Source organism: Phoenix dactylifera, chromosome 10, assembly GCF_009389715.1.
Source record: "Phoenix dactylifera cultivar Barhee BC4 chromosome 10, palm_55x_up_171113_PBpolish2nd_filt_p, whole genome shotgun sequence".
Taxonomy (NCBI): domain Eukaryota; kingdom Viridiplantae; phylum Streptophyta; class Magnoliopsida; order Arecales; family Arecaceae; genus Phoenix; species Phoenix dactylifera.
In genome coordinates, this window is record NC_052401.1 from 2,900,141 (window position 1) to 2,921,818 (window position 21,678).

General features: G+C 39.3%; 3 protein-coding genes across 3 annotated transcripts; all 3 read right to left on the reverse strand.

Moving 5' to 3' along the window:
• Positions 1 to 377: 377 nt before the first annotated feature.
• On the reverse strand, positions 378 to 2,320 carry LOC120112251 (1-aminocyclopropane-1-carboxylate oxidase-like). The gene is made up of 3 exons (XM_039131120.1): positions 2,159 to 2,320; positions 1,791 to 2,026; positions 378 to 960 (listed from the first exon to the last, which is right to left on the reverse strand). Exons 1-3 carry the CDS (start codon positions 2,258 to 2,260, stop codon positions 378 to 380), a joined length of 921 nt encoding a protein of 306 aa, XP_038987048.1. The 5' UTR covers positions 2,261 to 2,320.
• Positions 2,321 to 8,962: 6,642 nt separating this feature from the next.
• On the reverse strand, positions 8,963 to 10,009 carry LOC120112220. Its single transcript, XM_039131082.1, has one exon. It carries the CDS (start codon positions 10,007 to 10,009, stop codon positions 8,963 to 8,965), a length of 1,047 nt encoding a protein of 348 aa, XP_038987010.1.
• A 9,035-nt stretch (positions 10,010 to 19,044) lies between these two features.
• Positions 19,045 to 20,725, reverse strand: LOC103713801 (1-aminocyclopropane-1-carboxylate oxidase-like). Its single transcript, XM_008800827.2, has 3 exons — positions 20,507 to 20,725; positions 20,179 to 20,414; positions 19,045 to 20,095 (listed from the first exon to the last, which is right to left on the reverse strand). Exons 1-3 carry the CDS (start codon positions 20,708 to 20,710, stop codon positions 19,513 to 19,515), a joined length of 1,023 nt encoding a protein of 340 aa, XP_008799049.2. The 5' UTR covers positions 20,711 to 20,725; the 3' UTR covers positions 19,045 to 19,512.
• Positions 20,726 to 21,678: the final 953 nt, after the last annotated feature.

A 21,678-nucleotide genomic window follows, 5' to 3' on the forward strand; every position in this document is an offset into this window, starting at 1 on the left:
CGCCAAATCCAGGCGCATTCCAAATATTCCAAACCAATCGAGTCCAAATTCAAGCATCCATATATATTGAGAGATGAACAATCAAAGACGAGACAAATATATTCTAGTAGACAACAGAATTAAGGAACTCACTCGACACCACAAACTTTCAGTTTTGTATTCAATAGACACTACAAGCACTGACTCAACGGCACACTCAATATACCATATGTGCTATTGCCTGATGCAGGCAAGCATCTCTAGCAAACAACACACCCAAACTACACGACGCAACTTCCACCCTTGCATAGGCTGAACAAACTACTCATATGACTTTATCCCTTATCAGAAAAGCTAGGAGGTCACACTCTTATTCACTTCTATCTTCGTCTCTTCCTTCACATAGCTGCTACTGCTTCAAACCTTGGCTCCTTGGGAAGGAACTTCTGCTTGACATACACATCCATGTAATCCCCAAAAACAAACTTAGGATACAAAGCATCAGCCTCTTCTTTGGTGGCTGCTGGAGCTATGGAGGCCTTGAGGGAAGGATTATAGAAGGAGGCAATGGAGCGGCGGTTACCATTGCTGGTGGCGAGCACGCGGTGCCACACGCTCTTGTATCGCCCATTGCTGAGCACCTCTATCTGATCTCCGGTGTTGATCACAATGGCATTGGCAATAGGCTGAACGTCAATCCACTCGCCATCTTTAAGGATCTGGAGGCCGCCAACTTGATCGTCTTGGAAGAGGAGGATGACACCACCGGCGTCGGTGTGAGCACGGAGGCCATTCACAAGGTCCAAGCGTGGGCATGGTGGGTAGTGGCTCACCTTGGTCCCAAAGAAGGGCTCATGCACGCCATTGCCAGAGAACAAACTCTTTATGTAGCCCTTCTCCAAGCTCAAGTTCTCATCCATTACTTCCATCACCTTTTCAGCTAGCTTTTTGAGCTCTCTCCTGTATTCCTTCATGGTTTCCCTGAAAGTGTGAACAGAAAAAAAAGAACATCATCCCCATGTAGGAGTTGTTAAAGAGAAAGACTATGTTTTTTGAGCAAGTTTAGCTAGCATATTATGTAGACACTCTGCATTTGTAGGACAATTTTATCATTTAGCAAAACTGCATAGTTTTACTTGTTTTTTTTTTTTTTGTTTTCCTGACGTGAAATTCTAGAACCACTATATATGCATGCAGTAATAAGCAGAATCTAAAGGGGAAGATAATAAGCATTCATATTTTCTGTATGATAAAACCATATGACAAGTTTCTATGATTCTTTTTTCTCCCGAATAGCTCGCAGTAATATATGGCCCTTACAGTTGAGTTATTATACTTATATTTATAGTCATACGTAGATTATGTACCATCTACCTCCATTACTTTCTTTTCATATTTCTGTATTTTAATCCCTATGATTTTATGTTTAGAAATTCCTGAACAAAAATCCAAGAAGAAATATTCACGATCTCTTCATAAGAATTATCATTTATCATTGAAACTGAGAGTAATATTAGGTGGTCGATATTATAAATAAACTATCATCGTACTAGTGGATTAAATAGGTTGGTAAAATCTGAAAGTCAAATTTTGTAGTAAAACGTAGTCAAGTCTTGCTATAATGGGGTTAGCAGAATCTTTAGTACCTGATTCACCAAATCAACACAAAATCCAGTTTCCTTTGGAGTAATAACAAAAAGAGAGAAAAATGCATGGTATACGCTCATGAAGGTGGCAATATAATAGTTATATATCTCTTCTTATATGATTCACGCATAACCTCTAATCAAGGTAGAGAATGGAAGGCTTACTTGAACTCAGGGGGGTTGGATGGCCATTCATTTTGATCCTGGAGGAAAAACACATCCTCCCAATCCACATCATCCAACCGCTTGATTGCACCCTCCTCAACTTCCTGGTCCTCCAATTTGTTCAACAATTGGACAGGGCTGGATTTCTTGAAGCCTTCTTCTCTCAGCTTGTAGCATTCAGAGCTCACCTTCTTAACTCGTTCGAGAAGCTCCACTGGAATCCCATGGTTCACCAGCTAAAAGCGATAACAAGATCGAATGGATGGAAGTTGGCATTTAGCTCATTAATTAGACAATACAAGAGAAAGAAAAAAGAAATAATAAGAAAGTATCCATAGCCTGTGGACTCGTAAGTACTGTCAGCTAACCTGAAAGAATCCCCATTCTTCGCATCCATTGGCGATCTGAGCCATAGTTTGGGCCCTTTCCTTGCCATCCAGCTTTGAGAAGTCGATGACTGGAATCGCCATACCTAACAGCAAATGTAGTTCTAGAGAGAGCTTAGCTTTAGGACAAGCTCTGAAAGTGTTTCTGCTGCAGCGGTTGACTGGAACTGGAGGCAAGGGTGTCCTTTTTATAGTCCAACAGATTAGATGTCAACATCTTGTTTGATCTCAGGTATATCTGAATCAATAAGAACAGTTATCTGCTAAGATATAAAAATCGAAGGTGAGTGCAGCCATGGCTGGCCACAGCTCAAGTTTTTCCATCAGGGGAAATCTTTATCAATGTATTTAGTCTAGGAAACAGATACAAGTGAAGCTCTCTGACCTAGTAATTAAGATGATTATTAATCAAATTGGTCAGGTGATCCAGGTTACTGGATTTAAGGACCCAGTGGAAGGGTGATGGCTAAGGGTGCAAATGGGAGGATAGGACCAGTTGGGTCTTAACACGATATGAAGTGACGCAAATCTTTTCTTGAGAGAGTTGTTGATTATGAAATGTTGTAAATCAAATTGGTTTCAGTTTCATTGTTAAAAAAAAAAATTATCTATTAAAAAAAAGATGATGGGATATTGTATATATGTACTTAGTTTCACAACCATAGGTGAAGACTCCATGTTGAGTCGGCAAACAGGGAATACATTGAATGAACTTCGATACTTGGAGCATATCATATCATCCATCACGCTATTCTCTGAGATCAAATAATCTTCTCTGTGATCATTCGCGTCATACATATTCTTGTATCTTAGGCAAAATTGTGAAGCAATGTCTAAGGGCATGAATCTTGAAGGCTCGGCATACGGTATTGCCAACAAATTCCAACTTTTCTTACTCATTTCCTATTATCTTTGTTGTGAATTGTTGTATTTTGAGGTGTCATCACATATTTTGGCATTTTAAAAATCAGGAGAATGACAGCATGATGGTATGACTCTTATAATAATGCGTAAATAAAATTTAAGATGATGATGAAAGATTACTTAGTCAATCATTAGGAAATCTCTAGATTCAGCCCACGGTATTGGGCATCTCTCCGACAAGTCAAAACTGCAAGCAAGGGATCAAAAAGTGGTTTTCCCTTGTGACAAACTATCTCAAGCAAAATAATTTCATGCAGCAATAATATTGGTAATGCGTACCTCCAGCCATAATTATTTAAATATTTGATTAGAGTCTATCTATAAGAAAACTTTAAGAAGGAGTCTTCGAACCTATTCCTCCGTAAAAACCATATAACAGATGGAATATCGCAGGCTCAAAAATAAGATAGGCTAGGAACCCTTATCAAATAACCAAAACCTCATTAGTTTTCTTCAATCAAGAAAACTACTTTAGGCATAACTAAAGATAGTGAGTAGTTACCTACCACCTAAAGTTATCCAACAACTAAACCATGTATATAGACTATATAGAGATGTGTCCAACATTCTCTCACTTGGCCCACATGATGTAGTTAGACAATCCTCATAAGTGATAGTTAACACAATAGTATTGCCACAATTACTTTATTGTCACTCAACTAATCAACTAGTATGTAACTATTGCCCAAATAGAAATTCTCTATACACGAATCATGATGGTCTTACTCTCTAGGCGAGCATTTTCTTCCATGAATTACAATGTATGATACTTTCTAATTGAGTACCTCATAATACTTTATGAATGATCTCTTATAAATCATTTAAGGTCCAACTTTATTGATCTAAATGGATCATGATCTCGTATTTAACAAATTACTTAATGTGTACAATAGACATCATGTCATTAGTTAACCAAATATGTTTATAATTATACATAACAGTCAGAGAATTATAAGCAATAAATTAAAATGAGCCAAAAGGTCTTATATGAAATACATGATCACTTAACAACTTTGCCGACAAATCTTTAGTCATAGGATCAGCAACCATGAACTCAGTATTTATGTGTTTAATAGCCACTTCTTGCTTTTCAACATTTTCTCTAACAACCAAATACTTTGTGTCGATATGCTTACTTTAGCTTCCATTTTCATTATTTTTAGAGAAGAAAACTACAGCCTAATTATCGCAGAAAATTCTCAATGGCCTAGTAATAGAATCGACAACCTTTAGTCCAGATATAAAATTCTTCAACCATAGTGCATGTGATATAGCTTCATAGCATGCGATAAATTCTGTCTTCACAGTGGATGATGCAATAATAGTTTGATTTGTGCTTCTCTAAGATATAACACCTTCAGCAAGAAGAAAGATGTATTATGAAGTAGACTTTTTTGTATCTATGTATCCAGCAAAATCCGAATTTGACTATTCAATCACTTCCAGATGTGTGCAAACTTGAAGTCCTTAGTTCCTTGTAAGTACCTTATTGTCACGACCCCCGCCCCGTTCCCGGCGGGCCGCCGCGACGGTCCTAGGGTGCGGGTAGGCATAAGGCCACCAGCCACCGCGTAGAACCCTACTACCTATCAATCATCAATAAATCTTGAAAAATTTGGCATGATGCATGCACAAAATGATCACTTTTCCTATAGTGACCTGTCAGGATTATCTCAATACATACAACACACTACCTGTCAGAGCAGCAATCACATAATCTGTCACATATAAACCTGGACAATATATAGCAATACATTATCACAGGCACACAACTGATCTGCACACATATATATACCTGCTTCCCAATCCATCCATGGTCAAACCCATATCCACAACAGGATCTATGACTGTAACTATGCACTATATATAATAGAAGGTTTATAATACACCAAAAGGGGATAAACCTCTATCTACATTATACTATACTATACTATGGAGCGGCACAGCTAGCAGGCAACCACTAATCCTGCTCCTCTCTATACAATACCTTTCCTGCAATCAAAAACATCAAACTGGGGAGTGAGTATATAAATACTCAGTGAGTGGAGTAGAGAGTACTATGCACATGAGACAAGATATAATCATGGCTCGAGGTAAAATCTCAAGATCAATAACAAGATGAACATGAACTCAACATAAAGAATATGGAGTAAATCATCAATATCACCACAATCAATATCAACTCATCTGAAGCATATATGGAATAATCAAGTCAACATATATGCTACTCATGAATATGTTCAACAGGTCATAGTACTGAATCATATAAATCAGGTGTCAATAGGCTGAATCATCAACAAGACAGCTATCGGGAGGTGGGTTTTACGCTCCAGGCGAACCAGCAACAACTCCCTACTGCCATATGCATACATCGAATATGACACCACACCAATATGTAAATCATCACTAGACAGCTGTCGGAAGGTGGGTTTTACGCCCCAGGCGAACCAGCAACAACTCCCTACTGTCACATGCATATGCAGGATAAGACACCATACCGATAACATAAATGCTAGACAGCTATCGGGAGGTGGGTTTTACGCCCCAGGCGAACCAGCAACAACTCCCTACTGTCACATGCATATGCAGGATAAGACACCACACTGATCATATAAATGCTGGCCAGTATCCAGAACAGAAATCCATCTCACATCTACATACTAAACGGCACCTCGCGGGAATTCTACATCCGCGGAAAGCCATACTGCACCTCGCGGGGTCTTACTATGCCCGGCGGCAAGCAGAATATAAGTCGTAGGACCGGCCGATCCTACGCCTAGGGCCGTGTCCCCCCTAGGAAGGGACTGGGCTCCGCCCACCCAGAAGGCTACTATGTGCACAAAGGCCGATGTTCAACCCCATCGACTATAGGTGTCCTGCAGATACTGCCAAGCCATGCATAAATGCCATAATGCACCCTCCCAATACTCTACTAAAAAGGAGCATAGTCAAGACTACCACTCACTCGGCCACGACCCAATTATAACTAACATCAGGGTTGGGAGTGAGGAATCACGGGAGTACAATGCAACTCAATATACCATGAGAAGGGCTCTACAAGTCTTTGAAATAGAGAAAATGAAATCAATTTACAAAAGAAGTTATTTCACAATTCGGAATCAATTTGATTACTCATCAACCCCTCGTAATTCCTCTCAATGTTCCCTCAAATGCATGTACAGAATAATCAAGGATAGAGAATCAAGATTATAGAGGAATCTACTACAACAATTAATCAATAAGCTCAGGTGGAATCAAGTCACACTTGGCAACATTCATGAAAATGAATTAAGGATGCTCATAGTGCAAAGTACATGACTCCCACTCACAAGTCTTTGAAATAGATGAAATGAAATCACTTTACAAAAGATGTCATTTCCCAATTCAGATCCATCGTAATTCCTCTCAATGTTCCCTCGAATGCATGTACAGAATAATCAAGTATGGAGAACAAAATATAGAGGAATCTACAACAACAATTAATCAATAGGCTCAGGTGGAATCAAGTCACACTTGGCAACATTCATGAAAATGAATAAGGAATGCTCATGGTGCAAAGTACATGACTCCCACTCACCTGCCAATCCGGCACGGCCTCGATACGCCTCTAGAATTTTACAGTAGGCAGCAGGGACTTCTTCCTCTTGTTCCCTAGCTTCTTGCCCAACTATGACATGCATTTACAATACATTTAGTTTTGTATCAAGGGCTATAATCTACGTGCCAATTATAATATAGGAAACTTTAATTGATTCAACTCTCCCGTTCCCTAAATCTTTTCTTTTCTTTCTCTTTTTCTTTTTCTATTAATTAACTCATCATTTATGTGTATTAGGGACTCCCTTGCACGAGTACAAGGTCCCTTTTAGCTTGATCTAGGCTTAATACCCTATTATAGCATGAAATCCCCTATTTTCCACCCGGATGAACAGTAACTCGGACCGACAGCCGGTTACTTCATCCCGGGTTTGATCCACTTTCCAGACTCCAAATTTGATGAAATTTTTACCTAACATTCTACACTCATAGGGGATTCCAAAAAGGTAACATGCATCACTATCGGAGGCCGTTTGACCCCCTAAATAATTTGCCAAAGTTGGGACTTTGACACGATTTTTCCGTAGTGCCGGAAAAATTTGTCGAAATCCGATTCTTCCCCTTTTAACACCTTTTACAACTATCATCTACCCTTTCTATAGCATAAATTCTTTAGAATACTAGGTAGGGATGGGTATTTACCTTTTTCTTCTTGTGAAACTTGGGTCCTTGCATAGAAGGGAAGGAGATCTACACTTTTTCCTTCAGCAGGCAGCGCAACCGGAGCTTCCTTGCACCTCGAATCCCCTCCCTCTTTCTTCTTCTTCTTCTTCTTTTTCTTCTTCTTCTCTTTTTCCCTCTCTCTGTTTCCACGCCTGAGACCTCCTCTCCCTCTCTGTCTCAATTTCCTCTTCTCAGCCAACCCACCGCCAGACAACCCCCATTTAAGTCAAATCAAACTCTAAAAATTCCCATTTTGCCCTTGCCACTTCAACGGATCTACAGTTATGCCATTAACTTTTGATTCCTTCCAATTTTACCCCTTATATCAATTTTAAAGGACTATTCTATCCCTTTTTAAAAAAAAAAAAATTTTTTGGGGTTATTACATCCTCCCCCCCTTATATAAAATTCGTCCTCGAATTTAAAAGGGTAAATTATCTGATTACTCAAAGAGGTGAGGGTATTTGCTCTTCTGCCTACTGAACACTGTCCTCAACCTTTCCTGTATCACTAACACCTTTTCTGATCAGTGCATCTACCACAACATTAGCTTTTCTCGGATGTGAGTAGAGCAGCAATACTACCAGAAGTTTTTCAACTCGGTGTATCTATTTCCAGAGAGTAGTGTATAGACAAGGCATGATTTTTATTAATTCCAATCATCTTTCCTGTCTCATATTGAGTAGCTTCTAGGTAAGAAGGTATTTTAAACTCTTATGATCAGTATACACCTTACAAGATTCATTAATACATGGCCGAAGATATTTGTTCTGTATTGTTACCTTGTCCAATCCTTGATAACCAATACATAACCTCAAACTTCCATCTTCCTTCTTTACAAACAATACTAGAGTTCCCTAAGATGACACACTAAGTCGGATGAAGCCTTTATCAAGCGATTCTTGCAACTTTTTCTTTAATTCTTTTATTTCAGTTGGAGCCATTCTATAGGGGGTTTTTGAAGATTGGTATGGTAGTGGGAATCAAATCAATTGCAAATTCAATCTCTCTCTCTGGTGGCAAACCAGGAAGATCTTCTGAAAAAAAAAAACATCAGGGTGTTCATTCATTACTGGAATATCCTCTAATTTGGTCTCCTTTCAGGTATCCATTACACAGACTAAATAAGTCTTATACTCCTTTTCTAATGCCTTCCTAGCTTTCAGGGCAGAAATTAATGTTATGATGAATTACATTACACGGGTGCATCGCTTTGAAAGAAGAACCCTGGTTCTTCAGGTATCCAGAATATCACTCTTTTACTGTAGTAGTCAATATGAGTGTGGTACTGAGACCTCCAAGCTATTCCCAAAATGATGTCAAAATCTTGCATGTCAAGTTATATAAGATTTGTCACTAACTCTCCTACCCCTATTTGAATTATGCAATTCTTGCACTAATGTCAACAATTACTGTTCTATAGGGGTGTAGGAACACACAGTGATTCTTCTAGTTCCTCGAGTATGCAGTGTAGTTATCTAGATAAACTAACTGAAATAAAGGAATGCATAGTGCCAGAATCGAACAAAATAGAGGGATCAATCAAGCTGACTGGTAATATACCTGTTACCACCCGGTCATTGGCACTAGCATCTTGGTAGGTCAGTGTAAAACTCGAGCATTACCTCTTGGCCTCTGGTCACCAGGTACAGGAGGTCTGAGCTCATTCCTCCTCTTGTATGGGCAATCACGTACCAGGTGTCCAGTCCGCCCACAACTATAACATGCCCTCGCTCTCCTCATATAGGGCCCACTATGGGATCTGCTAGAGTAAGTGCGGGCTCTGGGATCTGCTATGGTGATATTGATGATTCCACTATGGGATCTGCTAGAGTAATTGCGGACCCTGGGCTTCTCTTGAATTGGAGTGCCCCTGAAATCCCATGGCCTGCCACTCTGACTTCTATCTGATCTGGATCTCATCAGGTCAGCCCTTTCTCTATCAGATCTTTTCAATTCAGCCTCTACTCTCAAGGCTCTATCCAAAATATCCATATAGCTGGTAATTAACTGTGAAGATGTCCGGGACCTGATCTCATGTCTAAGCCCTTGTTCGAACCGGTTGGCTCTACTCATATCATCCTCCATAAACTGGGGGCAGAATCGACCCAGCTCATCGAACCTATTGACGTAATCCGAAACAGTCATATGCTCGGACTGAGTCAGCGATAAAAACTCATTCTGCTTCATTTGCCTAACTGAGTCCGAAAAGTACTTAGCATAAAATATTCTCTTAAAATCTCCCCAGGCCGTTCCGTTGACCTCATATGCTGTCTCCATAGCAGTCCACCAAGAGTCAGCACTCCCCCTTAGCATGGAGATAGCTAATTTGACTTTTACCTCCTCGGGAAATTGGAGTAACTCATACATCTTCTCCAGTTCCCGGATCCAGGCCTCAGCTATCATGGGATCGGACCCACCATTAAACATCGGTGGATTCAGCCTACGGAACCTCTCGTAATAGGATTCTATCGGCTGTACAGGTTGGGCAGCTAACTGCATCTGCTGCTGTTGCTCAAGCAGTTGTGCTATTAACTGGTACACTCCTGCTAAATCTGCCTGGGTTGCTATGGAGTGTGGAGTAGTTTGTGAAATTGATTGGCTATCAGGGTCCGGAGAAGGTGCCCTTATTTCTCTTTCATCCTCCATGTTGCTTACGGCTACCTAGCAGTCAAGAATTTATGATGAGTTTACATAAATTATCTCTTAACATAGTAAAATAGCAAAAACCATCAAAGAGATCACATAGTCATATCATAATAAATCTGAGAATCTACAATATTCACCTTCTCTTATTAACACAAATCTTCATTATTGAAAAATCTAGTCTCCCATCACAGTCAATATTTTTGACCAATTTAAATTGATTCGATCCACTATACTTTCACTACACAACTCTGATCAATATCCTCCGAATTTATTAATTGACTTTCTGTCAAAATATAAATCTTGATTGTAAACTGAATGATATACAATTATTTTTCTCAAGTAGAGCCAAAAAGAACTCTTAAGTCTCATCCCCAAATATATTTTACAGAATTGTATATGACTCATAAAATAACATATAGAAAAACTCTATGCTCCATAGTATAATCCTATACTTAATCCTGACTCACCCTATTGCTCCGACAGGACTCTTCTTAACCTTTGCTCTGATACCAAGCTTTGTCACGACCCCCGCCCCGTTCCCGGCGGGCCGCCGCGACGGTCCTAGGGTGCGGGTAGGCATAAGGCCACCAGCCACCGCGTAGAACCCTACTACCTATCAATCATCAATAAATCTTGAAAAATTTGGCATGATGCATGCACAAAATGATCACTTTTCCTATAGTGACCTGTCAGGATTATCTCAATACATACAACACACTACCTGTCAGAGCAGCAATCACATAATCTGTCACATATAAACCTGGACAATATATAGCAATACATTATCACAGGCACACAACTGATCTGCACACATATATATACCTGCTTCCCAATCCATCCATGGTCAAACCCATATCCACAACAGGATCTATGACTGTAACTATGCACTATATATAATAGAAGGTTTATAATACACCAAAAGGGGATAAACCTCTATCTACATTATACTATACTATACTATGGAGCGGCACAGCTAGCAGGCAACCACTAATCCTGCTCCTCTCTATACAATACCTTTCCTGCAATCAAAAACATCAAACTGGGGAGTGAGTATATAAATACTCAGTGAGTGGAGTAGAGAGTACTATGCACATGAGACAAGATATAATCATGGCTCGAGGTAAAATCTCAAGATCAATAACAAGATGAACATGAACTCAACATAAAGAATATGGAGTAAATCATCAATATCACCACAATCAATATCAACTCATCTGAAGCATATATGGAATAATCAAGTCAACATATATGCTACTCATGAATATGTTCAACAGGTCATAGTACTGAATCATATAAATCAGGTGTCAATAGGCTGAATCATCAACAAGACAGCTATCGGGAGGTGGGTTTTACGCCCCAGGCGAACCAGCAACAACTCCCTACTGCCATATGCATACATCGAATATGACACCACACCAATATGTAAATCATCACTAGACAGCTGTCGGAAGGTGGGTTTTACGCCCCAGGCGAACCAGCAACAACTCCCTACTGTCACATGCATATGCAGGATAAGACACCATACCGATAACATAAATGCTAGACAGCTATCGGGAGGTGGGTTTTACGCCCCAGGCGAACCAGCAACAACTCCCTACTGTCACATGCATATGCAGGATAAGACACCACACTGATCATATAAATGCTGGCCAGTATCCAGAACAGAAATCCATCTCACATCTACATACTAAACGGCACCTCGCGGGAATTCTACATCCGCGGAAAGCCATACTGCACCTCGCGGGGTCTTACTATGCCCGGCGGCAAGCAGAATATAAGTCGTAGGACCGGCCGATCCTACGCCTAGGGCCGTGTCCCCCCTAGGAAGGGACTGGGCTCCGCCCACCCAGAAGGCTACTATGTGCACAAAGGCCGATGTTCAACCCCATCGACTATAGGTGTCCTGCAGATACTGCCAAGCCATGCATAAATGCCATAATGCACCCTCCCAATACTCTACTAAAAAGGAGCATAGTCAAGACTACCACTCACTCGGCCACGACCCAATTATAACTAACATCAGGGTTGGGAGTGAGGAATCACGGGAGTACAATGCAACTCAATATACCATGAGAAGGGCTCTACAAGTCTTTGAAATAGAGAAAATGAAATCAATTTACAAAAGAAGTTATTTCACAATTCGGAATCAATTTGATTACTCATCAACCCCTCGTAATTCCTCTCAATGTTCCCTCAAATGCATGTACAGAATAATCAAGGATAGAGAATCAAGATTATAGAGGAATCTACTACAACAATTAATCAATAAGCTCAGGTGGAATCAAGTCACACTTGGCAACATTCATGAAAATGAATTAAGGATGCTCATAGTGCAAAGTACATGACTCCCACTCACAAGTCTTTGAAATAGATGAAATGAAATCACTTTACAAAAGATGTCATTTCCCAATTCAGATCCATCGTAATTCCTCTCAATGTTCCCTCGAATGCATGTACAGAATAATCAAGTATGGAGAACAAAATATAGAGGAATCTACAACAACAATTAATCAATAGGCTCAGGTGGAATCAAGTCACACTTGGCAACATTCATGAAAATGAATAAGGAATGCTCATGGTGCAAAGTACATGACTCCCACTCACCTGCCAATCCGGCACGGCCTCGATACGCCTCTAGAATTTTACAGTAGGCAGCAGGGGACTTCTTCCTCTTGTTCCCTAGCTTCTTGCCCAACTGTGACATGCATTTACAATACATTTAGTTTTGTATCAAGGGCTATAATCTACGTGCCAATTATAATATAGGAAACTTTAATTGATTCAACTCTCCCGTTCCCTAAATCTTTTCTTTTCTTTTTCTTTTTCTTTTTCTATTAATTAACTCATCATTTATGTGTATTAGGGACTCCCTTGCACGAGTACAAGGTCCCTTTTAGCTTGATCTAGGCTTAATACCCTATTATAGCATGAAATCCCCTATTTTCCACCCGGATGAACAGTAACCCGGACCGACAGCCGGTTACTTCATCCCGGGTTTGATCCACTTTCCAGACTCTAAATTTGATGAAATTTTTACCTAACATTCTACACTCATAGGGGATTCCAAAAAGGTAACATGCATCACTATCGGAGGCCGTTTGACCCCCTAAATAATTTGCCAAAGTTGGGACTTTGACACGATTTTTCCGTAGTGCCGGAAAAATTTGTCGAAATCCGATTCTTCCCCTTTTAACACCTTTTACAACTATCATCTACCCTTTCTATAGCATAAATTCTTTAGAATACTAGGTAGGGATGGGTATTTACCTTTTTCTTCTTGTGAAACTTGGGTCCTTGCATAGAAGGGAAGGAGATCTACACTTTTTCCTTCAGCAGGCAGCGCAACCGGAGCTTCCTTGCACCTCGAATCCCCTCCCTCTTTCTTCTTCTTCTTCTTCTTTTTCTTCTTCTTCTCTTTTTCCCTCTCTCTGTTTCCACGCCTGAGACCTCCTCTCCCTCTCTGTCTCAATTTCCTCTTCTCAGCCAACCCACCGCCAGACAACCCCCATTTAAGTCAAATCAAACTCTAAAAATTTCCATTTTGCCCTTGCCACTTCAACGAATCTACAGTTATGCCATTAACTTTTGATTCCTTCCAATTTTACCCCTTATATCAATTTTAAAGGACTATTCTATCCCTTTTTAAAAAAAAAAAATTTTTTGGGGTTATTACACTTATAACCCTTTTGGCTGCTTTTCAATACTCTATATCTAGGTTACTTTTGTATCTACCTAACATTTCTATTGCATTTCTAGTATCAGATCTAGTGCAGACCTGCACATACATGAGACTCGCTACTGCAAAACTATAAGGGATGTTTTTTATCTATTCTCGTTCCAATATATTTTGGGGACATTGATTCAAATTGAATTTGTCCCTTTTGATAATGGTCCTGCAATAGATGAGCAATCCTTTAACTTAAACCTTTCTAGAACTTTTTTAATGTAAGCTTTTTGAGATAGTCCTAAGGTTCTTTTGACTCTACATTTTTGAATCTCTATACTAATGACATAAGAGGATTCACCCATATTCTTTATTTGAAAGTTCTAGATAAGAAATTATTTGGTCTCATGCAATAAGCCCAAGTTATTACTTGCAAATAAAATATCATCTACATATAAAACTAAGAAAATATATTTTCTCCCACTATATTAAGGTATGTACATTGATTAACAATGTTTTCTATGAAACCATATGAAGAAACAATGTTATGAAACTTTATATACCATTAACAAAAAGCCTGTTTTAATCCATATATAGAATTCTTTAGTTTGCAAACTAAGTAACTACCCTTCTCACTATAAAAATCTTCAGGTTGATACATGTATGCCTCTTCTTCAAGATCCCCATTTAAAAATATTGTTTTCACGTCCATTTGATGTAGTTCTAAATCAAAATGAGCTACTATTGCCATGATAATTCTAAATGAATCCTTCTTTGAAATTGGAGAGAAAGTTTCATGATAACCAATGCCTTCTTTTTAAGTGAAACTCTTAGCTACAAGTTGAGCCTTATATTGTTTAATATTACAAGATGAGTCTCGTTTGGTCTTGTTGAATTATTTATATCCAATGACTGATGCTCTTTCTAGTAATTCAATGTAATCTCGGACTTCGTTTTTAGCCATGGATTCTATATCTTCCTTCATAGCATCATGCTAAAGTGTGGAAATTTCTCCACTAATGGTTTGTGAAAATAAATTCGGATCATCTTTAGATCCAACATCATAGCCAAACTCTTGAAGATATACAATATAATCACTAGAAATTGCTAGTCTTCTAATTTTTGAGGATCTCCTTACTTCCATTGTTTCATGCATATCTTGAATAGTGGTTTCCATATTACTAATTCTTTCATAAGGTGGCTCCTCCTGATATGATTGTTGTTGAATTGGTTGCTATTCAATAAAAATCAGAGTATTACTTGGAAAATCTACCAACTCTTGTGTATTTCAGGGTACCATAAGTGGTTCCCTTATTTCCTTAAATTTCACCCAACAAGGAAATTTAATCCCATTAAATTCATGATCCTCAAGAAATTTTGCATTTCTAGCCTCAACAATTCTTCGAGTATGCGAGAGATGATAAAACCTATATTCTTGGAATTAACTACATAGCCAATAAAAAACTATTTATTATCCTAGCATCCGATTCTTTTAGGTGTGAATTATAAACTCTCATTTCAGCTAGACAACCCCATGTGTGTAAATATCTTAAACTTGCTTTTTATCTATTCCATATTTCAAAGGTGTTTTAGAAACATCCTAGATGGAATCCTGTTTAAGATACATATACACAACGATTTTTAAGGCTTCACTCGATAAATATAAAGGTAAACTTGAATTAATTATGATGCTCCTAACTATGTACATAAGCGTGCTGCTCCTTTCAGCCACACCATTTTGTTGTGTTGTACCGGGCATTGAGTATTGGGCAGTAATATCCTTTTTTTCAAGGAACTTTGCAAATGGACCCGACACTTGTCCTTTTTCTATGTAACTTTCATAATATTCTCCATCCTTGTCTAATTTTACAGTTTTTATTTTTTTTTCCTTTTGTTTCTCCACCTTTGCTTCAAAATTTTAAAGGCATCAAGTGCTTTTGCTTTATCAATTCAGAGATAGAGATACATATATCTTGAATGGGCATTAATAAATAAAATAAAATATTTCTGACCATTTAGATGTGGGGTAAGAAATGATCCATAGATATATGTGTGTATGATCTTTAGAAGCTCACTACTTCTTTTGGCAGCCAAAATGGTCTTGTTGGTCTACCTTTCATTTATGCAGTCTACACAAGTACCAAAGTCTATAATGTTAAGAGCCTTTCAAACTCCATCATCTACTAACTTTTTAATTCTCTCTATGGAGATATATCCCAATCTCTTGTGCCAAAGTTTAGAGAAGCATTAATTCATTAATAATACCATATTTAATGCCAACTTCATTCTCATGCAGGGTTAAAAGACTAAACTGATCATAAGTGGGGTCTAATAAAAAAATTTAAATAAATTATCAATTAAAATTCCAAAACCAACAATTTTCTTATCTTTCAAAAGATTCACAACTGAACCATGAAAATTAAATTGAATTTAAATCCAATACAAATCAAGCTTGAAGTAGAAACCAAATTTCTTGAAAATGATGGAACATAAAAGGTGTTTTAAGGTCTAATTGAAAATCAGTTTTTAAAACTAATCTATAAGTCTCCACTGTTTTCACATGTGAACGCATCTAGCTTTCTGAATAGATATCTTATTCACTTTCCACTAGTTTTCTTAGGTTTAGAAAATTCTGCACATTATTAGAAATATAACTTGTAGTAGCTTTTATTAGGAGTTTAATAAAACAAGATTCATAACACACAAATGTACGACTATGATCTAAATGCTAAACAATAAGGCTAAAAGGATGCTCTGATACCACAACGTGAGAGACTCTCAAGTAAAATAATTTCATGCAGCGATAATTTTAGTGATGCATACCTCTAGTCATAATTATTCAAGTATTTGATTAGAACCTATTCATGAGAAAACTTTAAGAAGAATGAGTCTTCTAACCTATGCCTCCGTAAAAGCCATAAAATTATAGAATGTCATAGGCTCAAAAACAGGCTAGGTTAGAAATTCTTATCAGATGATCAAAACTTCATCAGTTTTCTTCCATTAAAAAAAACTATCTTCAAATATAACCAGAGATAATAGGTAATTACCTATCACTCAAAGTTATCCGAAAACTAAACTATATATGTGGGCTATGTAGAGACGTGCCCAACATCTTCCTTGCATAACTTTATAGTGTTAAATGATTTAGTTGCAAAACTAAAGTTTTGCATTATAATGGCGTGTACTTTGTTGTTTGGATAGCTTCAGTATGGGAAAAATACGGTTGTGCAGCTCTTTTTTCTCTGTCATATATATAATGTCTAGAATTACTATAATAATGCTATGTTAAAACTGGTGTCCAGAAGCAAGATATAATCTCCAGAATTAATATAATAATGCTATGTTAAAACTGGTGTGAGAAGTTTTGGTCCCCCCAAGCTCAAAATATTGCACAAGTCCTAGAACTTGTTGGCCCACGAGAAAGATTTGTGTGGTCGCTTCCTGTTTCTCCCCACACACATCCCCACTTTGAACAATGCCATCTTTTGGACGGGGTAAATTTAGGAAGCAATTGACATGAGAAAAAAGTGGGCGGCCGGCATCCCCGACATGTGAGGTAGGATCGTCGTCCCCACCTCCTCTTCAACTCGGATGTGATTTCTTAGTTTTTCTTGTGTAATATTTATATTTTTGATGCTATATAAAAGTGGGATAAAAACAGATATTTGTAATTAAAATAGGTTAAAATCGGATTACAGATCTGATACTAACATATCCATATGCATATTTATTTTATTTAACGAATACAGATACGAATACCGATGTTAGTCGGATGCAAAAATTTATATCCATATATATCTGTTTTAAACAGATGCAGATACAAATCAGATATCCAGAGGCCCCAACATATTGAAGCTATGTGATGATGTGGTTTAGGCATCATAACTAAGCTTACTCAACCAAAAGCAAAAAGAAGAATTGGAGCTTGAAGATTCTTCAATCTTTACATTTTTTGTCACTTAATTGGGATCTCCTGAATTTATGTTGTTCTTGTGAGGCCCAATAGTCCCACATCGGAAAGACTCGTTCCAGAGCCTGGGCATATGAGGCGGGTGTCTCCAAATCCTGCAGACGCGTTTTGGGAGGAAAACAAAACCGGGGAGGGGTGAAGGACGCTTGCGTGAAGCCCCAGAATCGGACAATATCTGGCAGGGGAGCCCCGTGTTCCCCCCTCATGTGGCCCCCACGTGAGCACTAGGTGCCTCACGTGCCTCGCAGAGGCGGGGGCGTGACATTTGGTATCAGAGCCGAGGACGACTCTTGTCCGATGGTGGGAAGGGTGTGAGGCCCAATAGTCCCACATCGGAAAGACTCGTTCCAGAGCCTGGGCATATGAGGCGGGTGTCTCCAAATCCTGCAGACGCATTTTGGGAAGAAAACAAAACCGGGGAGGGGTGAAGGACGTTTGCGTGAAGCCCCAGAACCGGACAATATCTGGCAGGGGAGCCCCGTGTTCCCCCCTCATGTGGCCCCCACGTGGGCACTAGGTGCCTCACGTGCCTCGCGGAGGCGGGGGCGTGACAGTTCTGATGGTTTATCTTTCCCAAGTGTTGCAATCACTGTGACATTGTGCTCATCCTTCATTTGAGAATGAATCGCAGCATTGGGAATTACCCTCTACACTCCCTTATTCAACTAATTTTTGAGTATTTAATTTCCAAACGGTTCTGAAACGCTGACATAATGAGCGTAGTTTCCTCAGATCAAGTCCATGCATTCCAAATTCGAGTAGCCCTGCAACTTCCTACACCGACTTTTTTTTTCCCTCTCGCGAGTTTAGCTTTGCGACTTCGTATCCATTGGATCACCAAAATTAAAAAATATTTAAGAATCCAATCTATAGTGTGTTAGTACCACATGTTACAAAGTTTCAGCCCAAGGAGCCAAGGTTTGAAGCTGTGGCAACCATGTGAAGGCAAAGCAGAAGCTAGAAATGAACATGAGAAACAAGGTTACATGGATTTAGTTTTTGTTTCAACCTATGTAAGTGGGAATGCTGAGTCCTACAATGAACGGTCCTGTGTTGGAGATAATTCTTTTACCATCTAAGTTTGGGGCTATAAATAGTTCTTTCTGCATTAGAGATAAATTCTTTCTTTCTTTTTGATTGCATTCTTTTCTCTCTCTCTTTTTTTTTAAAAAAAAAAGAAATGGGATTGGATTCACTTTCCTCGCTCCTAATTTCTTGCTACAGAAAGATAGATGATAATTTAACACCTCTTAGAGTCTTCTTGCTTGGTTAATGCAATCCAAAGATTCCAAAGGCTAGGGTACCCAGACTAGAAGAATGAAGATAGCAATCAAAGACAAGACAACGCAATGTGACATGGTAAAAAGAGTCCATCTTTAATGCAGAAAGAATTATTTATAGCCTCACACATTGATGGTAAAAAGAATTACATGGTAAAATAAGTTACAGCAGTCACAACTGAATTAGCCCATGATCTCAAGAGTACAAACTACAAATTAAGTGAACACTGACTCAACAACACCTACAAACTATAAATTAAGTGAACACTGACTGAACAACACCACCAAATTTTATGACCCGTCCGTCCAGTACCATGTTACAAACAATCAACTCTTGCAAATTAATTAACCAACACAGGACCACTCATTGTAGGACGTCTCAACATTCTGACTTACACTGGTTGAAACAAAAACTAAATCTATGTAACCTTATTTTAGGGTGCAATCATACCAGCACTAATGCACCATAAGAACCCCCTGGGAAGTCCTCGTCTTGCATTCATTTTATTCTTCTTCATTAAAAAAAAAAAAAGAATCCATGTAACCTTGTTTCTCGTTTTCATCATTTCTAGCTTCAGTTTTGCCTTCAAATGGCTGCGACCGCTTCAAACCTAGGCTCCTTGGGCTGAAACTTCTGCTTGACATACACATCCATGTAGTCCCCGAAGACAAACTTGGGGTACAAAGGTTGAGCCACTTCTCCGGGGGTTGCTGGAGCTATCGTGGCCTTGGGGGAGGGGTTGTAGAAGGACGCAATGGAGCGGCGGTTGCCATTGCTGGTGGCGAGCACACGGTGCCACACGCTTTTGTATCGCCCATTGCTGAGCACCTCTATCTGATCTCCGGTGTTGATCACGATGGCATTGGCTACAGGCTGGACGTCGATCCACTGGCCATCTTTAAGCATCTGGAGTCCACCTACATGATCGTCTTGGAAGAGCAGGATGACGCCGCCGGCGTCGGTGTGGGCACGAAGGCCTTGAACGAGGTCTAGGCGAGGGCATGGCGGGTAGTGGCTCACCTTGGTCCCGAAGAAGGGCTCGTGTTCGCCATTGCCGGAGAAAGCATTCTTTATGCAGCCCTTCTGTAAACCCAAGTTTTCATCCATTATTTCCATTAGTTTCTCCGCCAGCTTCTTGAGCTCTCTCCTGTATTCCTTCATGGTTTCCCTGCAAGTTAAGGAAGAGAAGGGTTTTAATGAAGCAACCGTATATGTCTTCGGTTGACCTGGCCGGGAAGTGTAGGATCTTACTTGAACTCTGGGGGGTTGGATGGCCATTCATTGTCGTCTTGGAGAACAAACACATCCTCCCAATCCACGTCGTCCAACCGCTGAACGTTACTGTTCTCGCCTTCTTTATCCTCCAATTTGTTCAACAACTGGACAGGGTTGGATTTCTTGAAGGCTTCAGCTCTCAGTTTGTAGCATTCAGAGCTGACCTTCTTCACGCGCTCCAGAAGCTCCACCGGAATCCCATGGTTCACCAGCTGACAACAGCAACAACAAGATCGTTGAGAATAAATGACAACATTTAATATGTTCATGGCCTAAATGGGTTGCGGCAGTGTTACTGACTGACCTGAAAGAATCCCCACTCTTCGCATCCATTGGCGATCTTAGCCAAAGTTTCGGCCCTTTCCTTGCCATCCAACTTCGAGAAGTCGATGACCGGAATTGCCATGTCTAATAGCAAAGGTAGTTCTAGAGAGGGAAGATGAGAACTCAGAAGCTTTATGGCAAGTTTCGGAAGTCTCTCTTCTGCTGTGAGTGGAATTGGTGGCATGGTTGGCCTTTTATAATGCACCGTCTCGGTGTATTTAGACAAGAAAACAGGAAGGATAGTAATTAATGACATTAATCACATTAATCAGGTGTTGGTGGCTAAGCTTGGTCCAAAGGTCATCTTGGGTGACAGCTTTGTCCGCAGCCTTCTTTCCATTGACTGGGATACGCAAGAGCCTTCTTTTCAACTTCCAAGCTAATTAAGTTTGACCTGAATGATCTTAAATTCTATGTAGGTAGGCCATGCCTTCCAATATATATATATATATATATATATATATATATATATATATATATATATATATATATATATATATATATATATGGTCTAATTTTACAGACTACCATGTGTTAATAAAATTAGACCATATTTATCTACCTACCTACCTGTCTGCCTATCTATCTATCTATCTATATAGATATCAATCTCTATGTGTATGCATGCATATGTTGCCTAATTTTACTGGGTTCTTATCTAGTTCTGCTAGATCTTTGTTGCACCACGCTGGACTTAATCAATAATTGATGATAATCGTAAAGCGAGGATGATGGGATATCTTATATGTACTTAAATTAGATGTACATGTTTGGTGGGACTTTTTAATATCTTTGATCACATCATATTCTGAGATCATGAAATTTTCTGAGGGATCATTTCTGATGTCACACATGCTCTGAGGCAAAATTGGAATTGGAATAAACCTTTTCAGGTCTAAAGGGATGGTAACAAGGTCCCAGTCAAACTTTTCTACCGCTTGCCCGCTCCTGTACACGTGGACCACTGTACTTTGAGGAAGCTTGCCAGGCGTCGATAAGCTTTCCACCCTTGGGCTGACATGGTTTCATTATGTTTGTTTTGTTCACGCTAACTTCTTTCTTCGTGAAGTGCAAGTTTTTGGACACTTCTGTTTCGAGTCTTTCTTCGTGAAGTGCAAGTTTTTGGACGCTATCATATCCAAAATGCTAGTA

Excerpts from the sequence above, each read along its gene's own strand:
- LOC103713801 (XM_008800827.2), bottom strand. The coding sequence starts at position 20,710 with ATGCCACCAATTCCACTCACAGCAGAAGAGAGACTTCCGAAACTTGCC. Across the intron at positions 20,415-20,506 it reads AAGAGTGGGGATTCTTTCAG|CTGGTGAACCATGGGATTCC; the intron begins GTCAGTCAGTAA and ends TGCTGTTGTCAG. Across the intron at positions 20,096-20,178 it reads TCCAACCCCCCAGAGTTCAA|GGAAACCATGAAGGAATACA; the intron begins GTAAGATCCTAC and ends CTTAACTTGCAG.
- LOC120112251 (XM_039131120.1), bottom strand. The coding sequence starts at position 2,260 with ATGGCGATTCCAGTCATCGACTTCTCAAAGCTGGATGGCAAGGAAAGG. Across the intron at positions 2,027-2,158 it reads AAGAATGGGGATTCTTTCAG|CTGGTGAACCATGGGATTCC; the intron begins GTTAGCTGACAG and ends TATCGCTTTTAG. Across the intron at positions 961-1,790 it reads TCCAACCCCCCTGAGTTCAA|GGAAACCATGAAGGAATACA; the intron begins GTAAGCCTTCCA and ends TCACACTTTCAG.
- LOC120112220 (XM_039131082.1), bottom strand. The coding sequence starts at position 10,009 with ATGGAGGATGAAAGAGAAATAAGGGCACCTTCTCCGGACCCTGATAGC.